At 33.9% G+C, this 20,615-nt stretch overlaps 1 protein-coding gene across 3 annotated transcripts in view; it reads left to right on the top strand.

Moving 5' to 3' along the window:
* VPS50 (VPS50 subunit of EARP/GARPII complex) overlaps positions 1 to 20,615 on the top strand; it is a 128,873-nt gene that overhangs the window by 8,872 nt on the left and 99,386 nt on the right. For 2 of the 3 annotated variants that reach the window (XR_014246423.1, XM_082398261.1), the window contains exons 3-9: positions 11,316 to 11,438; positions 13,820 to 13,891; positions 16,049 to 16,102; positions 16,909 to 16,979; positions 17,756 to 17,873; positions 17,956 to 17,991; positions 19,139 to 19,221. Coding sequence is in view for 2 of the 3 variants with exons in the window: in XM_082398261.1 (XP_082254387.1) it covers positions 11,316 to 11,438; positions 13,820 to 13,891; positions 16,049 to 16,102; positions 16,909 to 16,979; positions 17,756 to 17,873; positions 17,956 to 17,991; positions 19,139 to 19,221 (557 nt within the window). In the remaining variant the exon portion in view is untranslated. The remainder of the gene's footprint in view (positions 1 to 11,315; positions 11,439 to 13,819; positions 13,892 to 16,048; positions 16,103 to 16,908; positions 16,980 to 17,755; positions 17,874 to 17,955; positions 17,992 to 19,138; positions 19,222 to 20,615) is intronic. The other variant, XM_082398262.1, reaches the window with a different exon arrangement.

The following is a 20,615-nucleotide window of genomic DNA, read 5'->3' as shown; positions in this document are numbered from 1 at the left end:
ATTTGAAGGCTAGCTGGCTTCCCCTCAGGAGAAATATTAGCCATTGTTAAATAAATAAATCCCTGCTGTCTCACTCTCCAGGGCCTCGCCACTCACAGCTGCCTCTGTGCATAGCAGCTCTATGGTGGATCAAAGCCTGTTTTGAATGTCTGCTCTTGTGATTTTCAATTTGAGGATCATATTTGAAACTACTGTTTGTTTCCTGTTTCTGGCAACTTAATACACAGGGCTTGTTTCTCTTGATCAGCAATCATATGGCCTCTTACCACACCTCAGTGTCAGCTGCTTAGGAGGATGATTTCCCACCTCTTTGAGGTGCCTTATCCCCTAAAGTGAATTTTGTATTTACTGCTTAGCTTTTATATTAGGTCAGATACAAATATGATAAAATTCTAACCAACGCTTTTGCATGAAATGGCTCAGAAGCTATAAAGAGGCATTTTGAATAGTTTTATATAATTTTAGAAAAGACTATTGAATGTGATAAAATTGGGAACTAAGAGATAACCATAAATCCTAATTGACAGATAATTCTCTGTATTTCTTTGACTTAAAAAAAAGATTATCAGACATTATGAACATGCCTTGAAGTAGATTGCATTAGATGTTTCAGAACCAGAGTAAAATTGATGTGAGCCTCTTTAAAAAATACATGAATGTATTGCATACGAACTTTCTGTTGTCTTTAAACCATGAGTCCGTGATGTTTTTCCACTAGTGGTAGGTAGAGAATTTATAATGATCTCATTACATAGTCTTCTTACTGACTCTGCACCCTCTCCCCATCAGTGATCAGCGGTGTATACTCTTTATTCTTAAAAAAAAGTTTTTTTTATTTTTATTTTTTAATTTTTAAAAAAACTTTATTTTATATTGGAGTATAGTTGATTAATGCACAGGGAATTCTACTCAATATTCTGTAATAACGTAAATGGGAAGAGAATTTGAAAAAGAATAGATACGTGTATATGTATAGCAGTGTATACTTTTAAGATGATGGGCTCTGGCTAGAGAGGCCAGCCTGGAATCACAAGGTCAGCAAGTGTAAATGGTTCAGGTGATGATTAAGCCTAGGGCAGTAGGCTGATTGAAACACACTAAGAAGCTAATTTAGTTAAACTGTAAAACAGCTAATGGTAAAATTAGCATCAATGCCCTCAGCTTAAATTTAGCCTTATACTAAGAAAGCCTTATGAGTTTTTTATGTCTATTCTCTCTGTGCTCTCTCTGGAAACATCTCAAGTACTGCAGGGTGAGCTACTCTGGGTGGTTTTGAGAAATTGAATTGCTGGGTCTGGAGAGTGGCAAAGCTCCAGTCAGCAGATTAAGTTTGATGTGGTTGAAGTTCACAGTCAGTATTGAAACTAAGAATTAAGAAGGCTCACGTTCAGAAATTCCTTACACAGCATAGCTTGGTATAACTTGAATGCTGAAACATAATGCTGTGTTTCACAACTTAGATGTTACTTTATAGTTAGGTCATACATATAAATTTAATCTTCTCTAAAAATTCTGTAACTGTTTATGGTGACAGATGTTAATTAGACTTATTGTGGTGATCATTTTGCAATATATGCAAATATCAAATGATTATTTTGTACACCTGAAACTAATATATTGTATCTCAATTATACCTCAGTTTAAAAAAAGCATTATTTTAGCTTGGATTCCCCTGATATTCCAGTGGGAGAAGTAAAAAACAAACAAAAAATCAATTTACACTGTTTAAGTGTTCAATGTAAATACTTGTATAGAGAAGCTTTTAAACGTTAATTCATTTAATAGCTCTATCTCTCAAGTATAGGTAGAACATTTTAAAAAAGGCATCTTTCATCTTCAGGAATGGACCCATTTCTTTTTCCTGTTCTTGTCATCATATTTTTCTAAGTTGTAACAAGGAATTGAGATTTCATTGGGGTTTTCAAGAAAGAAAGTTTAGCTTGGGTGTTACATTAAAAGGTTCTTGTATAAAGGATAAGTAGGAGGGAAATATTAAGATGGAGCATATGAAATGGCTGTTTTAGATTAGAAATGGTCTAATATTGGCAAATTTCATATGGTTCGACTCATTAGGAAAAGGAGGATAGTTAAGGAGAACTGAAGAAGGGAATCAGGTGAGCTTGATAATCCAGAAAGTACTATTGATTTTTTTTTTCTTAAGAACTATAAATTCTGAGTGGGAAGAAACCTTAGAAATCATCTGGTACAATTTCTGCATTTTAGAGATAAGATGACACGATATCTCATTTTAAGAGGAGATGTGAGTCAAATAATAATCCATATACTGGAAAATTGGAATTTTGGTGGAGAAAATAGTACAGAAAGTAACAACAAAAAAAAAAGTATTCTTTTCAGAATTTGCTGTAAGAAAGGAAACTGAGCAGATTAAAAAAATCTTAGCTTAAATAGTTCAGAGCCAAGGTCAATGGTGCCCAAACTTTGCTGCACATTAGAATTACCGGTACCCAGGTCGTACCCCAGTCCAATTAAATCACCGCCTGGGGGGTGGAGCCAGGCGTCGGTAGCGTTTAAATAGCCCCAGCTGATTCCATTGCGGAGCCATGTTTGGGAACCATCGGCCAAGCTGAGGACGCGATGAGGAGAAAGAACGGGAATACAGGAACCGTTCTAAATAAAATTTTGGAAGTTTTATGGACAATTTTTGTGGGAAAAAGTAGAATGAAGAGTTAGTGATGACCTAAAATTTCATTCCTGGGAAATGGATTCTGTTGTTTTCAAATTAATGGGATTTTCATGCAGAGGTAAGGATATATGAAATTAATCTATATTGTATTTACTGACTAAACTTGTTATCCATTTAAGGAAATGTATATTGTTTGAATTATGTGAAAGATTTTTAGATAATTTAATTGGTTACAGAATTATGAAGAATTAAGACCAACATTTGTTATATAATAATTGTAATAGCCACATGGTTAGTAGTTATAGAACTTATTGGGACTGTGTTTGAGAGGATTTGTTGAATCCCGATTAAAAAATAAAAATATCAGAACCTTATAAATCTATATCTTAAGTAAACTTAAGTAAACATCTTAAGTAAACTTCCCACAGTGCTTCTATAATGTTTACATATCATAAACCTGAAAAAGAGTACTAATATGAATATTGTTTATGAATTTTTACTGAAATACTGCCTTCTGATATTCTTTAAAGATAAGGGTTTTTTTTTGGTTGGTTGTTTTTTAAGGCCTTGACTTTACTGACTTGTAAATACAAATGGGATTCAGCTACGTTTACTCTTGCATGATTGGCTTAACTATGCCTTTGATTTTCTTCATCAAAGAAAAATATAGGGTGAGGAGACAAAAGAAATAGCTGTTGCAGTCAAAACCTGAAAATATATTTGTCTAAATATAAGAAGTATTTTTGTTTGTATACTTAATTCATTCCATAAATATTTATTGAGTACCTACCTACTGTGTAGCATTTCTATTATATAACATTCTGGGAGTTTGGGCAGAGTGTTTTCTAGCTTTTAGAATACTTCTGTGAAGTAAGATAAATGGATTTGACTGACTTCTTAGAATCCGTGAAAAGAATCCTAAAACCACACTAATTACAGAGCTTTATTTTCAGAACTTTACCAAAACATGAGGAAAGTGCTGGAATAAGAGCCAAGAGAGCTAGGTTCAAGTATTGACTTAAACTTTCATCTTATTAAAGGGAAGTCATTTTAATAGCTTTGTGCCCCAGCGTGCTCATCTGTGAAAACATGTGATTAAACTAGATGATATTTAAGAGCACTTTTAGCTCTGATATTTTATACTATCTTTATTATAATATTTGTAGGAGAGAGATGACAAAAATACAGTCAAAAGAATAAACTGATGAGTCTATTGCTGTCTGATTTAGACAGGATTAGTATTGAAAATTATGACTAGGAGACTTTTTTAGCTTTAGTGATTGGGATAAATCACTAAATTTCAATTTAGGATTATGTTTCATTTAAGACAGGTGTCTTCTGCAGGTGGTACCAAGAGGGACTCTTACCATGGATCTGCAGAATCATTTAGACTTTTTCTTAGGCATTCATGGCTAAAAATATTTAACTGTGTTCTTTTTAACCATTAATGAAATTATGCTTCTCTTGGCTTCAGATGCTTTGATATTCTTAACCCTTCCTTCCTAGCAAATCATAAAATATCATTTACACAGTGCATTTGGCAATCATTTATTGAGTGAGGCTGTTACTAAGTTTTGAAGATGCAAAGAGGTACAAGACTCTATTCCTACCTGAACCTGAGTAGCAGAGACAAGCAAAAATAGATAATTGCAGAGGAGTATAGTAGAGGTCTATACTAAGGTATGCACAGTGGTAGCACAGCTAGGAGAGGATTAGGGGTAGGTAGATGTGAGTGCAGGGTCTTCTAGAATTGGTGATTAATTTGTTTTAGAAAGATAATTAGGGTACAGATAGATATTTGAGTGGCAATCCTAGACCAGGATACTGATTAAGAAGATAAGAGTATGAGGTTTAGGAAATGGAGAAGGGTTAAATTTGAGAGACATTTTAAAAGTAGGATTTAGGACTGAGAATTTTATTGGATGTAGAAGGTGTAGGAATTGGAAAGACTGGGGTCATTAGACACTGGGATTGAAGGTGCTGTGATGTCTTTTCTCAGAATAGATAGTATTTCTTCTTTTAAGGAGAGGGTCTGATGAGGTGTTTGAAAACTAAAAAACCAGAAAACCGTAAATTAAGACTTATACACTGGACTTTTGTGTCTGTGCTTCAGCTTATGTGTCTTTTCTTCAGCTTTAGCTAGACAGGCATGTGGCAAACAGCTTGATATTTTTCACTGAAGTTGAGAAATTTTTAAAGATAGCTTTTAAAAAAGTTTATATATTTGATGTCTCCAAAGCTATTATCTTTAATGTTTTCTTTTTCATAGAAATAGATTTAGGAAAATACTTGTTAAAATAGCATAACTATTGAATAAGAGAATTAAATAAAAATATTTGGCAGAGTATCAAATATGAAAGTTTTGCTTTCCAGTTTTGTGATTTTTAGTATGTGTTAGTAATTCAGTACATTTCCATGAATAAAATCAGTTTTCCTTCAAGATCTGTTTCTTTAAAAACAAATATGTGTATATTTGGAATGTTGTTATTTTGAAGAAAGGATTAAAATACATTATTTTTATCACTTAAGCATAAAGCTGGATTAAAATAATGCCACTTTAATAAACTTTTATAAAAATCTTCTGTAAATCATTTTGCTGAAACCTCCTTTCAAATTGTAACCCTAGTAATATTCCACTAGATGGCACTGAGAGCCTGAAGAAAAACAGGGTTGGCTTGAAAAATTCTGTTTTATTTAAAACACACACACAAACTGATGAAACGGCTGCTTTGATGGATTATTATTGTTCCAGTGGGATTTTAAGAAAATGTACCATTTCCCCACATAATCAGACATCTGCCAATTCATTATAAACATACATGGTATATGTATAGTTTTAGGGTGTTTGTGATCTTGAATCATATTTCATTTGGAAACAGAAAACCTGTTTTTGTTCAGTGATTTATGCTTTTTATAATACTGATTGCATATTGAAAACTTCATATCTTTGTTCTTCCTTTAAGCTCTGTGTAGTTTTTGATAGATAAACATTTTTTTGCTCTCAATTAGAGCTCTAATGTGATGTTAACTTTGGTAAGACTATGGTTTCTGTTTTTAGAATAGCTATTTTTGTTGACTGATGAAAAATGCAAACAGAAAAATAAAGCTTTTGTCTTGGCAAACCCAAATTCATGCTTTATAAGAGCAAACTTTCTTCCTTTACTCCCTTCCTTTCTCTCTCCCAACACAATGCATTCTGCATTTATTCCGGTATATAATGTGAACTATGGTCTAATAAGCTAAGTACAGAGATGGAAGTTGGTTTGCATTTGTTTTTTTTATTCTACTGTGCATTTTCTTCTGGGTTTTGAAACCTGACCTGTGAAATGAAGATTTTTGCATTCATCTTTTTGTTCGAATAAAAACCTACTACTGCAGATGATAAGTTTCCAGGCTGTTCTGTGGGTTTAAAAATGAAATTCCTTTTCAAAGAGAATATTGAATTGAATAATGTTAAGGAGAACTGTTAAGCCGTCACAACTAACTTTTTACATTTATAAAAGTGAACAGGATTGAAAGTCTGAGCTTGGGTTGATGTTTTTAATTAGTGTGGTATTTTGGGTAATTTGAAAGTAGTCATTAAATATAAAATTTGCAGTCTTTCTTTTCCCTCCTAAACTTGAATGCATTCCCTTAAGAGGTGAACTCTTAAGTGGGAAATAGCTTTGTAAAATTATAGCCTGGTTTCTTTAGAAACCATAAACATATTGGAAATGTTTTATAACACCTTACACTTGAGGGCTCTAATTGTTTTATAGACTTGAATCCTCAGTTCTCATATAACCTTTTGTTGTTACGTTCAGAGGAAAAATGGCTCCGCTAAAATCAAAGATGTTGACTTAAATGTTTATTATGATTGTTTTACTTTATTTTTCATAAAGTTACATTTACGATATGCATTTTTAATATGTATGTTCACGTAGCCTTATCTTGGAGATGATCAAAATAGAAGAATAGGCTAGGTAGTATGTGTTATATGCAACCTTATAGTGCATTGTGACTGCTGGAAAAGACAGCCTCTAAAGTATTGAATGACTTCTTCGTTATCTACCAGTTTCCTAAAATATTCCTGCTTGGTTTATTACGTTAAGAAAATATTGAATGTTTATGCTTACTTTTTGGTTACAGTGTCTGGCACAGTGATATGTGTTAAGATATTTTTAGTAAAGGAAAAATATGGTTCTAGTATATATAAAAGTGTGTTGAATTTTAAAAACATCTCTCCCCCATGACATTTTTCTGCCCTGCGGGAAGCCATCCTCTATTCCTTAATCTGTTGTATGCTTTCCCACTCCACTGGTTTTACTTTTGCTTTGCTTTATATTTGTAACCTTATTCCCCCAATTTCTAATATTTAAAATTTTACCTTTTCTCATATTCTCTAAATGCCACCTCTTCCATCAGATGTGAACTCACTATCCTTTGATGCCCTTCATTTTGTTTGTATTTCCTTTATGTTCTGCCCTGCATCGTCATTGTTTATTCATCTAACCCCCTCCTATTACTTCAGCAACTATTTGTGGGAAGATTTGTATTTTACTCATCTTTGTTTCTGTATGACCTAGTACAGAGAATTTTTACATAGTGGGAATTCTAAAAGAAATTGTTAAATTGAAATATATGACTTGACCGAGAAAGATAAGTTAATACTAGAGCTTTGCCAATAGGCAGGTTATTTCCTAACGATAGTATGGGAGAGAGGTTTGATTTGTACTTTTTCGACATTTGTACTTTTGTTTTTATCTCCTTTACAATTAAACTCATTACTTTAATTGTAGTTTTTCTCCAGCTTTAATTCTGGGGTGGTGTTCATGTACTTTTTAGGTGTAGTTGATTACCTACCATCAGCAGGCAAGTTGTGGCACATTTGATGGTCTGTAGCTGTTGACATATTATTTTTGGATTTTCAAAGTTTGCAGAGCATTTATACCACTATTATTAATGATAATATGTATTTATTAGTTACTATGTGTCATAAACTTTACTATAACAATTCTTTAAAACATTTTATTAATATAATATCAGTCTGTAAGGCTGAAATATTTTATTACCAAACATTGTTAAAGCATCTAATCTTGGTAACTTTTAAAAACATTACGTATTTTAATAAGGTATAACGGGTTTCATTTGTTATTCTATTCCCTTGATTGTGCCTTTAAAATTTTTTTGTAGGAAATCTTTTGTTCATTTTGTTTATGTAAATTTTGCCTCATACATTTATATTGGCTTGCAAAACTGGTTCTCTTTTACGTGAAGAATTATGTATTTTTGTACATCTCCAATCCTAGGAAACCAGTTTATATAATGGCAAAATTATGGAGTAATTGTTTTAAGAATATGCCATCTTGCTGTTTCTGTTTGTTTTTCTAATTTACATGCATAAAATATCCCTAAAATCATTTTACATTTATTATTTCTAGTTAGAAGAAAGAAGCCTTTCCTTAAGAGTTTGCGGAAAATTTTGACTATCAAAACAAGAACATGTTGTCTCTTCCTTTCCTTTTGTTCATATATTCCTTTTTTTATACAGTTCACTGTGTAAATTAATTTTAGTTTGATTCATGATTTTTATCTACAGTGTGCCTTGGCACTTCGGAACATAATGATGGAGAATAAGGAGAAACCTCAGTTCTCAAGAAATGTGTAATCTGATCGAGCTGTCAGCACTAACAGCGATGAAACGTTTAGAGAATGATTGGGTAGCAGCAGAGTCTTACAGACAACCAGTGCAGTGGGATTAACGGGAACAAACACGGTGATTGGGATTCTGGGCAGAATGGAGTTTGTCTGATTGAGTTCAGATGTATGTTTTCACACAGGAGCCACGAAGTTGTCTGAAAGGAGAGGGTATTTTATAGGGATATGGTGTTGGGCATTTGTTTTTGTTTTTGAATTCTGGTTTGTGTGCTGTTTCTTTTTCTGCCTTTCTTGGTTTTCTCTCTCTCCTTAGTCCAGGTTACTTAGAGTGTCAAGTGTTACATGTCACTTCTTTGAAATTATATGAGTTTGTCTGCTCTCTGTGATATAATTGCTTAGTTCTCTAGGAAGGAATGGCGTTTGACCTTTTTATATGCATATACAGATGGTACTCTTTTTTACAGATTCATCACACTTGTGAAACGTGCACTTGTGAAATATTTATAAATGAAATCATGCTTTCCCTTTGACATTTTTAATAACTTTGGATATTTGTTTCACTGTCGTTTTGAGTGTGTGTGTGTGTGTATATGTATGTATGTCCTTTACAGGTGAAAAAAAACTAGGCATGAAGAGACTAAGTAAGTTGTCCAAGGTTAATAACAGAGTTGCAGCTAAAACCTAAGTGTCTTTACCTTTAGAACAATCAATTAGGTAGTATAGGGAGAACAGCATGTAGTTACATGCCATTGGCATTTACACATTTGAGATGAAAGTGCTCATTCATTGCAGTCTATTTGAATTCCTGGCTTGTTTCATATCTGATGGTTTTCATTCTTAGCAATTTTTGTAATCTTCACTTTTTCTGTGAATAGAACCAAGTACATTTATTTGCTAGTGGTGCTATGGAATTACTAGGGAGGCAGCATTGCTATATCCTCACTTGGGCTTTATTCCTTCCCTCAGCTTGCAGCATCTGAAGCTGCTATTTCAAATGCCTATGACCCTTTAGGGAGGGAGATTGCCAGGAATTTCTCATCTCTTTTTCTATTTCATGTCTCACTGTTGATTCAGATTTCCACTGGATGCAGGGAGGTTGCCTGTGGATAGGCGAACTAGTTGGGAACCCTTCCACAAATGGTGTGGGTTTAACCCATGTCTGTTAAACCTCTTCAGTGCCATTGTCCAAGGTGCTACACAGATTAGTGGGTTGTAGATAAATCCCCGCCGAAATACAGCTCCACTGTTAGGATGCTGGATTTCTTACTACACTCATAGTATCTAATTGCATGCTAAATCAGTGATGGCTGTGTCTTTAACCTTTTTTTTTTTTTTTAGTGTATTTTTATAAGTTGAGTTTTGGTACCGAAGAGGCATTTTCTTTTTCATGCACTCTTAATTCTGCAGGTTTAGTTTTTATATGACTTTGCCTTCTCTTTTCAATTTATTGGAATTTTAAATGTAAACAGTTAATATTCTCTTAAGTTTCAGATTTATTGCTCTAATATTTTCTTTTAGCTTGAATATACTAAGAGGAAATTTATAGTAATAATTTTATCAATTTAAAATATAAATTAAAATCTAAAAGATATATAAGCTAGCCTCTTTTTTATAAGTGAAAACTAGCCCTGCAATAAAATAATCTAGAGTATCTCTGTTTGGAATATATTGTCCTCAAATTAACCATATAATTTTTGTGTATTTAATTAGTGATGATTCATTAAGAATTTTTGTTAAGTATTATTTTGACTGTAAAATGATTTTAAATACTAGTTTCTTTTTTAAAATTTTTATTTATTTATTTTGACTGTGTTGGGTCTTCATTGCTGCGCACAGGCTTTCTCTAGTTGCGACGAGTGGGGGCTACTCTTCATTGAGATGTGCGGGCTTCTCATTGCGGTGGCTTCTCTTATTGGAGCACGGGCTCTAGGGCACGCGGGCTTCAGTAGTTGTGGCTCGTGGGCTCTAGAGTGCAGGCTCAGTAGTTGTGGCACACTGACTTAGTTGCTCCACGGCATGTGGGATCTTCCCGGACCAGGGCTTGAACCCGTGTCCCCTGCATTAGCAGGCGGATTCTTAACCACTGCACCACCAGGGGAGTCCCAATACTAGTTTCTTTTTGTGTACTTAAATGTATTTGAGATTAATTTTAATAAAAAACTGAATGACTAAATTATATGTCTATAATAATGTCTTGATTAATGAGTGTGGCAGGGAGTGGGTATCTGAGTTATTGAAATTTCCCAGTTAACTGAAGGTTTATCCAATTATGCAGTGAACTTGCATAGGATAAGGATGCTGACATTAGGGGTAGGGATTTGTCTGTTAAGCTCCTTTTTTGTTGTATAAATCCATAGAAGCCCCATACTGTATCATTAGAAAGCAAGCATTTTATCAGACTCAGAGCTTTAGGTTCATAATCAGTTCATTAATTGTAGTATCAGTACACCTTGAAGGAAGCCTCATGGAATTACAGAGCTAAACTTGTGAACCTTTTCTAGACATAAAATTACAGAACTAATCTTGTGGACCGTTTCTGGAACCAGTATTTCTTAGCCAAGCAGTGAGATTTTCAGCAGAAGGAAGGATTTCTGCCGTTCAGGCTTCCAATACTAATTGTGACCTGAAAGTCATTGAGATGTACGCTGGTTATCTGTGGTGAGAGAGATTTAGAACATTGTTAGATGATGAAAACGTATATATATGTGATATGTATATATGATCGATATTAGGTAGTCTGTTTTTTCCTTTTGTTAAACATCAATTCTCTCAGCTACTAGTTGGCATGCAAGGAATTGAAAATAAAATCTAGATCTTCAAACTGGCTCGTTTTCCCCTCCAATAGATGGGTAGTTTTTAGTGTTTGGCTGTTTACTAATTTTCCATGAACTTTCCTGTTTTCTATTAGTTGTCTCCTTGGTCAGAATGTTTCCTGGGAGAATTGTCAGTGTTAAGACAGATGATTATTTATTTCCATGCAGATAGAATTATAACAGTTACAAGTAATATAATTGTGGTTTCCTTTCCCTTAAAGGAGGAATTCCGAGAACTTCGAGAACAATCTAGTGATCCTCAAGCTGAACAAGAACTAATTAATAGTATCGAACAAGTGTATTTTTCTACGGACTCATTTGATATTGTTAAATATGAGCTGGAGGTAAAAAAAAAATTCATTAACCTACCTAAAGCCTATTTTGTTCAGTGATTGAATTTGTGAGTGAGATATGAATGCTTTTTAGGGGCATTGTAGTTTTTTCATACCAGGACTGGTCTATGATGACCATATTGTGACTAAATGAACTATCAGCATTGTTTAAGGATGAGAGTATTTTTAAAAATGTAAAATTAAGTGCAGCTATAGAATATTGGTCCAGGAAACACTTTTGTATTTTTGGTTTTTAACTGTTATCACACAATATGTTAGTATGCTGTCTCTATCTTATTTTATGTGGGCTAAATATGTTTGGGAAAGCTCTGAAACTTTTAATCGTGAAAGTATATTTACATAATTGTTTAGTCATGATAAATACCCCATGCCTTAATTTTTTTTTTAATTTATTTTTTTAACATCTTTTTTGGAGTATAATTGCTTTACAATGTTGTGTTAGTTTCTGCCGTATAACAAAGTGAATGATCTATACATATACATATATCCCCATATCCCCTCCCTCTTGCGTCTCCCTCCCACCCTCCCTATCGCACCCCTCTAGGTGGCCACAAAGCACTGAGCTGATCTCCCTGTGCTATGTGGCTGCTTCCCACTAGCTATCTATTTTACATGTAGTAGTGTATATATGTCAGTGCCACTCTCTCACTACGTCCCAGCTTACACTTCCCCCTCCCTGTGTCCTCAAGTCTATTCTCTACATCTGTGTCTTTATTCCTGTCTTGCCCTTAGGTTCTTCAGAACTTTTTTTTTTTTTTAGATTCCATATATATGTGTTAGTATACAGTATTTGTTTTCTCTTTCTGACTTCACTCTGTATGACAGACTCTAGTTCCATCCACCTCACTACAAATAACTCCATTTCGTTTCTTTTTATGGCTGAGTAATATTCCATTATATATATGTGCCACATCTTCTTTATCCATTCATCTGTTGGTGGACACTTAGGTTGCTTCCATGTCCTGGCTATTGTAAATAGTGCTGCAATGAACATTGTGGTACATGTCACTTTTTGAATTATGGTTTTCTCAGGGTATATGCCCAGTAGTGGGATTGCTGGGTCGTATGACTTCAGGCTATACTACAAAGGTACAATAATCAAGACAGTATGGTACTGGCACAAAAACAGAAATACAGATCAATGGAACAGGATAGAAAGCCCAGAGATAAACCCATGCACATATGGTCACCTTCTCTTTGATAAAGGAGGCAAGAATATACAATGGAGAAAAGACAGTCTCTTCAATAAATGGTGCTGGGAAAACTGGACAGCTACACGTAAAAGAATGAAATTAGAACACTCCCTAACACCATACACAAAAATAAACTCAAAATGGATTAAAGACCTAAATGTAAGGCCAGACACTATAAAACTCTTAGAGGAAAACATAGGCAGAACACTCTATGATATAAATCACAGAAAGATCCTTTTTGACCCACCTCCTAGAGAAATGGAAATAAAAGCAAAAATAAATTAATGGGACCTAATGAAACTTAAAAGCTTTTGCACAACAAAGGAAACCATAAACAAGACGAAAAGACAATCCTCAGAATTGGAGAAAATATTTGCAAACGAAGCAACTGACAAAGGATTAATCTCCAAAATTTACAAGCAGCTGATGCAGCTCAATATCATAATTGTTTATAACATTGGCATTTTACATTTACAAGAACTTCAAAAAAATTCAGAATAGTAAAATTCGGGTTTTAGATGAAACCAATTGCAGTATGCATATGTACTTCATATGCAGTACATACAGAATTAGTACCCAGCGTATTCTGAAATTTCATCATCAGTTGACTGAGACTTGAAGTCTAACTTGGGAGTTTCCCATCTACACAATGGTGTGCATTTTTGTTAGTTTCCATACTATACTCCAGAGTATGTATAATCTAGAATGTACTCCAACAGCTGTCACTGTCACACTGTAGTGCTTAGTTACCATTCATAGTATTTCAGAGGGGAAATATGTTTTGAGTTCTGTCCTGGACGAGTAGGGATATATGGTGGCTGGTAGAGTGGGGGATTAGGGTTAGGACTTTCTCACATTCTCCTGTTGCAGGTTGTGGAAGCAGTGTTTCCCAGCTCAGGGGCCAGAGTCCCGGTGGTAGTGGGGATTCCAGGAGGTTGGAGGTGGCAGCAGTGGAGATAGCAGGGCTGGGCGGGGATGGAGCTTGAGTACCGGGGGGTTGGGTAACAGAGATATAGGCTTTTGTGTCTGGAGTCTAGTGGGGAGGTGGGGACGATGGGAGGAGTGGGATGTGACACCATTTTGTATGTGCAGGTTGTAGTTCCTAAGTCAGGTGTGCAGGTAAGTGAAACCAAATTAAACAATTGATTTTTTACTCTTTATTTATGGATTTTTTTTTAGAAACTCCCTCCTGTTCTCAATTTGCAAGAATTAGAGGAGTACAGAGACAAATTAAAACAACAGCAAGCTGCAGTAAGTAAAACACACGTTTCTGACAAAACTGTAAATGAAACACAACAGAGAGGTGTAACGTTTGCAGGTTTTATTGTTTAACTAATATACTAACATTTTAAACAAATCTGATTATTTAACATGACTTTGACTCAAATGATACATTTATACATATTCAAATTTATTGTCTATTCAGTTTCCCTCACATTACCTTGATAGATGTGCTTCTAGAACTTGGAGTTCTTTCTCTGGAATCCTAAACGTGATCAAAGAATTTTGAACTTTTTTTCAGATTACTAAGTACCTTTTTAGATTACTCCTTGTCATGCATGCATGACTTTCCTACCCATAGTTTTATGATGGAGCTTTCTTATCTCAGAATAAAGGCTCCCACTTCTAGTTGAAATAGGTCCAAAGAGATTACAGGGTTAAGATTCAGAAAGTCTGAATTGCTGTCACTATTAATTGTGTGATGTTGGGCAAGTCACTTAACCTTGCTAAATCTCGTTTCATCTGTGAAGTAATGGGTTAGGTTGGGCAATGCATTTTCTCTAATGCTGTAAAATTCTGTGATTTTGTGTTTTCCTTGTGTTAGGCTGAATTCCTTTTATAAAACTCAGACTGTACTGTAGAAGATTAAATAATGGTACTAAGTGGTCTTGTTAATTTTTTAATACTGAAAGAGCAATAGTAATACATTTAGCCATTTTAATTTAAGGTATGGTCTTTAATAATACATCTGACAAATAAAGGAGGATATACTTCTCTTTCTTTAGTGTTACACCCAGAGGTCTCAGTGGGTGCTTGGATCTCCCTGGGGGTAGCAGCATTGGTGTGGGGAAGGGCCTTGAGCACTAGAGGGTTGTGTGGTAAAAATATGTTGTTGTTTTTGGAGAATTAGAGTTCAGTGGATGGTGGCACCTTTTGCCTTCTGGTTTCAGCATATTTAAATATGTACTCCTCCGTCTCTGTACTTTATGTGATAGTATTCTTTTGGGGATGAACCCCACCACAAGGGCCGTGTAGCACAGTGGCCTTTGGAATTTAATCAACCTGGCCTTGAATCCTGACCTTGCAACTTACTGTGGGTGAATTACTGCTATGTTTAAGATTACTCATCTGGAAAATGAAGCATGTAACCCATTTCAGTAGATTGTCATAAATACTAATTGAGATAATGTAGGAAAAGCAGTCAGTAAACTGCCTAGCACAGTGTAGACTAACAATAACTACATGGTCTATTTAAAACAGAAAAATGAAAAACCCATAACTCAAAAAAAAAAAAAAAGGCAGTGACCCAAATAAATAAATAAATAAAGTGATAAAAAACCCCAATTTGGTAAAATTAGGTGGGTTTCTGTCTGTGTACATCTATACATATTCATATCTATACAAATCTATACAAATTCAGAGCAGATTAAGAAAACGTGAAAGAATTAGCACAATCTTTGAATGTATGTGTAGTGTTTTGTTCTCAGTTGGCTTGGGGAAGGGGATACAGTTGTGTTTCTTGAGCAGCTATTCACTGAATACCATTGATGTGCCATGCTTCATGCTGGACGTGGTACCTCTGTAGTGTAGTCCTACAGGGGCCCCTGAAATTGTGAAATAAGAGCCTCATGTTCAAAATCATCATAATTCTAACTCGCATACATTACTGTTTTTCATGGAACTGACCAAGAAACCTTAGGTATCTTCATAGCGCTCCAGAAAACACGTTTCCAGTTTTTCAGAGTAGTGGACCAAACTGCTGTTTGTCTTCTTAGGCGGGACAAAGGATTTAAAGGGTGTTCTGTTTCCCAGATAGTATTTCCATAAATTCAGTAGATTAAACATTTATTTATCTTAACAAGTCTATCTTTTTTAAAGCAAATCCTGTACCCTTAAAGATGGTTATACTTTTGTGCATGTTAGTTAAAGCAGATACTCATGTTATTAACAGTAATAATGACCACTTATTGAGTTTCTATTAAGGACCAAGTACTGTGCTACATGCTATACCTCTTGTACTAATTTCATAGCCAAAGAAATGTACGTGGCCATAGCATGCCAATATTTGCTGTAGAAGTTATCAGGAAGACCTATGGAATATTCTTGCTAAAATTTTAAATGTAAAATGTAATAGGAAGCATGAGGCCTTTTCTTTTATTTCCTTTGTTTGATTGCATGTTCTTATAGGTCTCTAAAAAAGTAGCAGATTTAATCCTTGAAAAACAGCCTGCTTATGTAAAGGTAGGATAACATTTGTTATTTTTAATAGTAAAATATTAAAAATGTTTGAGTGACTTATACTTGGAACTTGAAATATTTTAATTTATTCTTTTGTCTATAGTTTATAGCAGCATAATAACTCTATTTGGGTTGTGTATGTGTATGTTTTTGTCTCTCATTTGGGGAATTTACCAACCTGCAAGAAGTGGAAGAGCTTTTATATTTGATTCTAAAGTAATCTATTTGGTTTTCCTAACTTGAAGAGCCAATGAAAATTGCTTCAGTGCACTTTGTAACTCATAGATCATCAATAATGACTGCTCAGTCTACCTTTAAAATATGATAAAATTGGAACTGTCTAGCTGAATCTGCCCTTTCATCAGAAAATAAGAGACTTCAAAATCCATTGAAATATCTAACAGTGTTCAAATGAAGACATTCATTGTCAAAGCATCTTAGCAAACAAATCATATTTGTCATATCCTTGATTACCTCGTGAAGTTCTGTTGGATAGAAACATTTAAACGGATATATTATTAGTATTTATTTACACCCGTCTAAAGAGGTTGGGTCTAGATTTCCTTACGAGCAATACTGCCTAAATATTTTGTCACATGACATTGTGAAAATCAATTGAAAGTGGTTATTTAAAATAATTTTGTGGAAAAATATACCAACAATGTTCAAGTTCAGGTATTTTTGTTGCTACTTTGTTTTCCAAGCAGGCTTTTCTTTGAAGCCCACTAAAGTTTTTGTTAGAGTACCATACCAATAAGAAAAAAAAATAAAATGCCTCAAACAGTAACCTACACTTAATCTTTCCATAGGAACTTGAAAGAGTTACCTCATTACAGACAGGTCTTCAGTTAGCTGCTGTTATCTGCACAAATGGGAGGAGGTATTGCATTTGATGATACTTTGTTCAAGCTGAGTAACATTTAAGAGAAATTGTGAAACTGTCATGGAAAATTGATTTTTTTTATGATGATTGTGGTTTATAGAATGCCATTCATTAACTGAACATATATAATGGTCTAAAAACTGCACTAAGAAGGTCTGTGAGAAATATCTTTAAATCTAGTTATGGATTAAAAATATTACTGTTTTTGTGTTGCTTAAATCAGTGCTTCTCAAACTGTCTTTGGTGAAGGACCAGTCTTTTTTTTTTTTTTTCTTTTTTAATTTCCAACTTGTTACAGACTACTGTTTTTGTAAAATGCAATAAAAACAAATTACTAGGAAAATGAATTTAAAAAAACCCAACCAAACACATACAAAATAGTCTCATTTTTTCTATTATCAGATTCATCAAGCATAAAATTATTGTCAACTTTTGCTCTGTGTGTTTAAAAAATTTTTTTTATTATTAGATTCATCAAGCATAAAATTGTTTTGTCAACTTTTGTTCTACATGTTTTTAAATGCTTTTTCTCAATTTCTGTACTTTTCTTGTGGTAGACCAGTAACCGTTTGAAGATTGGTATCAGACTACCACCATGCTTCAAGTAATGCTGGTTTAGTTTGAGCCGTTGAATAAATTTGTCAAATAGTGCTCACAATCCCCAAATTTAAGAGCAATTCAGGATACTATCTCATTAATTGACTAATTGTTCTGTGTGGATAGTGTTCTTATTATACTAGAAAAACTTAACTATTTATTTTTCACTTTTACAGACACTTGAATATTGCAAAGGAAGGTTTTACTCAAGCTAGTTTAGGCCTTCTTGCAAATCAAAGGAAACGTCAGTTGCTGATTGGACTTCTGAAATCTCTGAGAACTATAAAAACATTGGTATATACAGGTCACTTTTTAAAAATTAAGCTTAATTTTATGGTTGAAACAGATTTTACCTTTTGATTTATGTTTTTTTCAGCAAAGAACAGATGTCCGCTTAAGTGAAATGCTGGAGGTAAGTTTACAAGGCTTGGAAATTTGGTGATCCTAATAATATTAAATAGAGAATTATTGTGAAAAAAATTCAGATGTGCATTTTTCTCAAGTTGGTATATGGTATGAAGAGCATTTTTAGACATGTAAAGGAACTTGCTCTAGCACATCTTTTTCTATTGACATGATATACTTCATTTAGAAAAAATTATTGGGGGGAAATGTTCAGTTTGTAGCAATGTGGGAGTGTTAACTTCAGTATCTTTTGATTATATCTGTGCCCAGATAGCAATGAAATTATCTTTTGTGTCTAACATAAAGTAGTGATTTGAGGAGTATGTCATAGATTAGTTATGTTTGGTGTCTCATATATTAATTGATTTTCTGAGTGAGCCATCTGTTTTCTCTTTGATGCTTTCTTAGCATTGTCTGTATACTTCCGTTATAAGATTCACCAAAGCCTAATGTATTATGTGTTTCCCCATAATACTCGAGCACCTTTGGGTAGGTACTTTGTCATCATCTCAGCATCCCCTGTGGTTTGCATTGCCTTTGTTGAATTTAGATATGAACTTAAGGAACTTTTAAAAATGATTTTCGGTATAATCACTGTATTACTTCTAAACTATTACCACTAAAACTAGGGTTTGAGAAATCCATATGAAAAATTCATTTGGCATTAAATTACTGTTTAGGAATATTTGGGGCCATTAATGAATATTTCACTTTTTTCCAAATTTATTTGTTTAAGAATATTTATGGATTTATGATAGTAGAACTGTTGAATGTTGATTACAAGTAGAATGCATACTGTTTTGGAACATTTTATATAAACATTACTGAAAGAAGAATGTTAACAGTTAAAGAACTCCTTCCCTCTGAAGCAGCTTGTACTTCTGTATAGGCTTATCTACATGTCATGGTCTCAGAGGGCTATTACTGTGTTTTTAAGGGAACAGCATATTTTTTTCATGGATACATTTTAGGCCTGGAGGTAGTTGCTTTGTTATATTTTACTATTTATCTGTTGTTGGTATTATGATCCTTATTTGAGAGGAATTAAAATTTTCTGGGGCTGTAACTTTGGATAGAGTATGAACAGAGATTTGTCTTTTTCAGAAGCTTTAAGAAAAATGTTTCCAGCCTAATGCCTTCTGTTGTTGATTCAGGAGGAAGACTATCCAGGAGCTATTCAGCTGTGCCTGGAATGTCAGAAAGCTGCCAGCACTTTTAAACATTATAGTTGCATAAGGTAAGGTAATGTAAAATTTTTAAAGCTGACTTTATTGTCAGTTTTTATATAGGAGTTGTGTAACATACAATGTTAATAAACACTGAATATTAATAAGTGCTATGCTCTAGTTTAGCCTTCTTATCTGTAAATGAGCAGCACAGTAAAATTATAAATAACAATTCTTAAGGTTTGAAAGATCAGATACTTTCTAATCTTGTTTCTTGTCACCTCATTGAAACTCTTTTTTTCATGTTTTTTCCAATCTTATTGATTTCATTTTTATGGAGTAGTAGGGAATAAATTCATCTGTTCATGTCTCCATTGCAACTCTTGGGAATTCTTGCTCCTTAACTCTGCCCAGCTTATAAATATTGAGAGTTCTGTTGCAGTTTGCTTTTCAGATCCAGATGGTTCAACTGTTGGCTCACCATGATAAGAATTCTTTTGGAAAATTTAAAGTGATTTCACTTTATGTAGGAGTCATCTTTGTAATATTTAAGTGATTATGTATTTAATGTATTATATCTTCTGTTTATTTATAAAATGTACAATGAAAAAAACAGCTGCTGCATCCTCTGCTCTTAGTTCTAACTTTATTAATGGATTTTGGTCTGCTTAACATGGAGGTTTTGCATTAGTTGTGACAGTACCTTGAGGAATCTCTAATCCTCAAGTGTAATTTCTGCCATTCCTCTAAAAGCATCAAAAATAAATATAAAATCTAGGGAAAATAGTGAGCTTGCCAAGGAAACCCAGTTTCAAATTAAATTCATACTTACCCTAGAATGTAGTCCCTTAGTCCCCCCTGTATGGAGAATCTGGCTCTCAGTGAGCAGGACGCACTGATATTGTAGATGTTGATTGTTAGTATCTGAAAAAATAAAAGGATTATGATAGAACAAAACATTAATACAGCTTTGGATTAAATTTTTTCTTTTAATATACTCTCACATCATAGGTCTGTGCTGGGTATCGAATAACTAGGTATTTTCCCCCTAGAGATGATATTTTTTTTTCTTTAGGATTATGCATATTGAAGCGACCACTTTTTATTTGATTAGGAAGTGCATAGTTGGGTAGTACCAGTAATATTTTGATTTTATCCATTTTGACAGTGATTAACTGTCACTATTAAAAACTTGATTATGTCATTTATACTTATTAAGTTGGGTGAATAGTAAATTAGCTCTAATATGTTGAATATATTTGAAAATTTCTAGCAAGGCCTTCTGGCTCCTGAAGAAGCATAGCGCTCATTTAGTTCATTTCGTGGTGATAAATCTGTTAGAATGAGAAAAGCTATGACTCAGCTGCTATCATTTCTTTGTAATATTCCTTTTTTGTGTATTTCTTTGTCTTGTGTTGTTATAGTTACCTCTCTGAAAATTATTTTTTTTGATACGGGATACATG

This window comes from Balaenoptera borealis, assembly GCF_965194805.1.
Source record: "Balaenoptera borealis genome assembly, chromosome: 7".
NCBI classification, from domain to species: Eukaryota; Metazoa; Chordata; class Mammalia; order Artiodactyla; family Balaenopteridae; genus Balaenoptera; species Balaenoptera borealis.
This window is presented reverse-complemented; position numbering and strand designations above follow the sequence as displayed.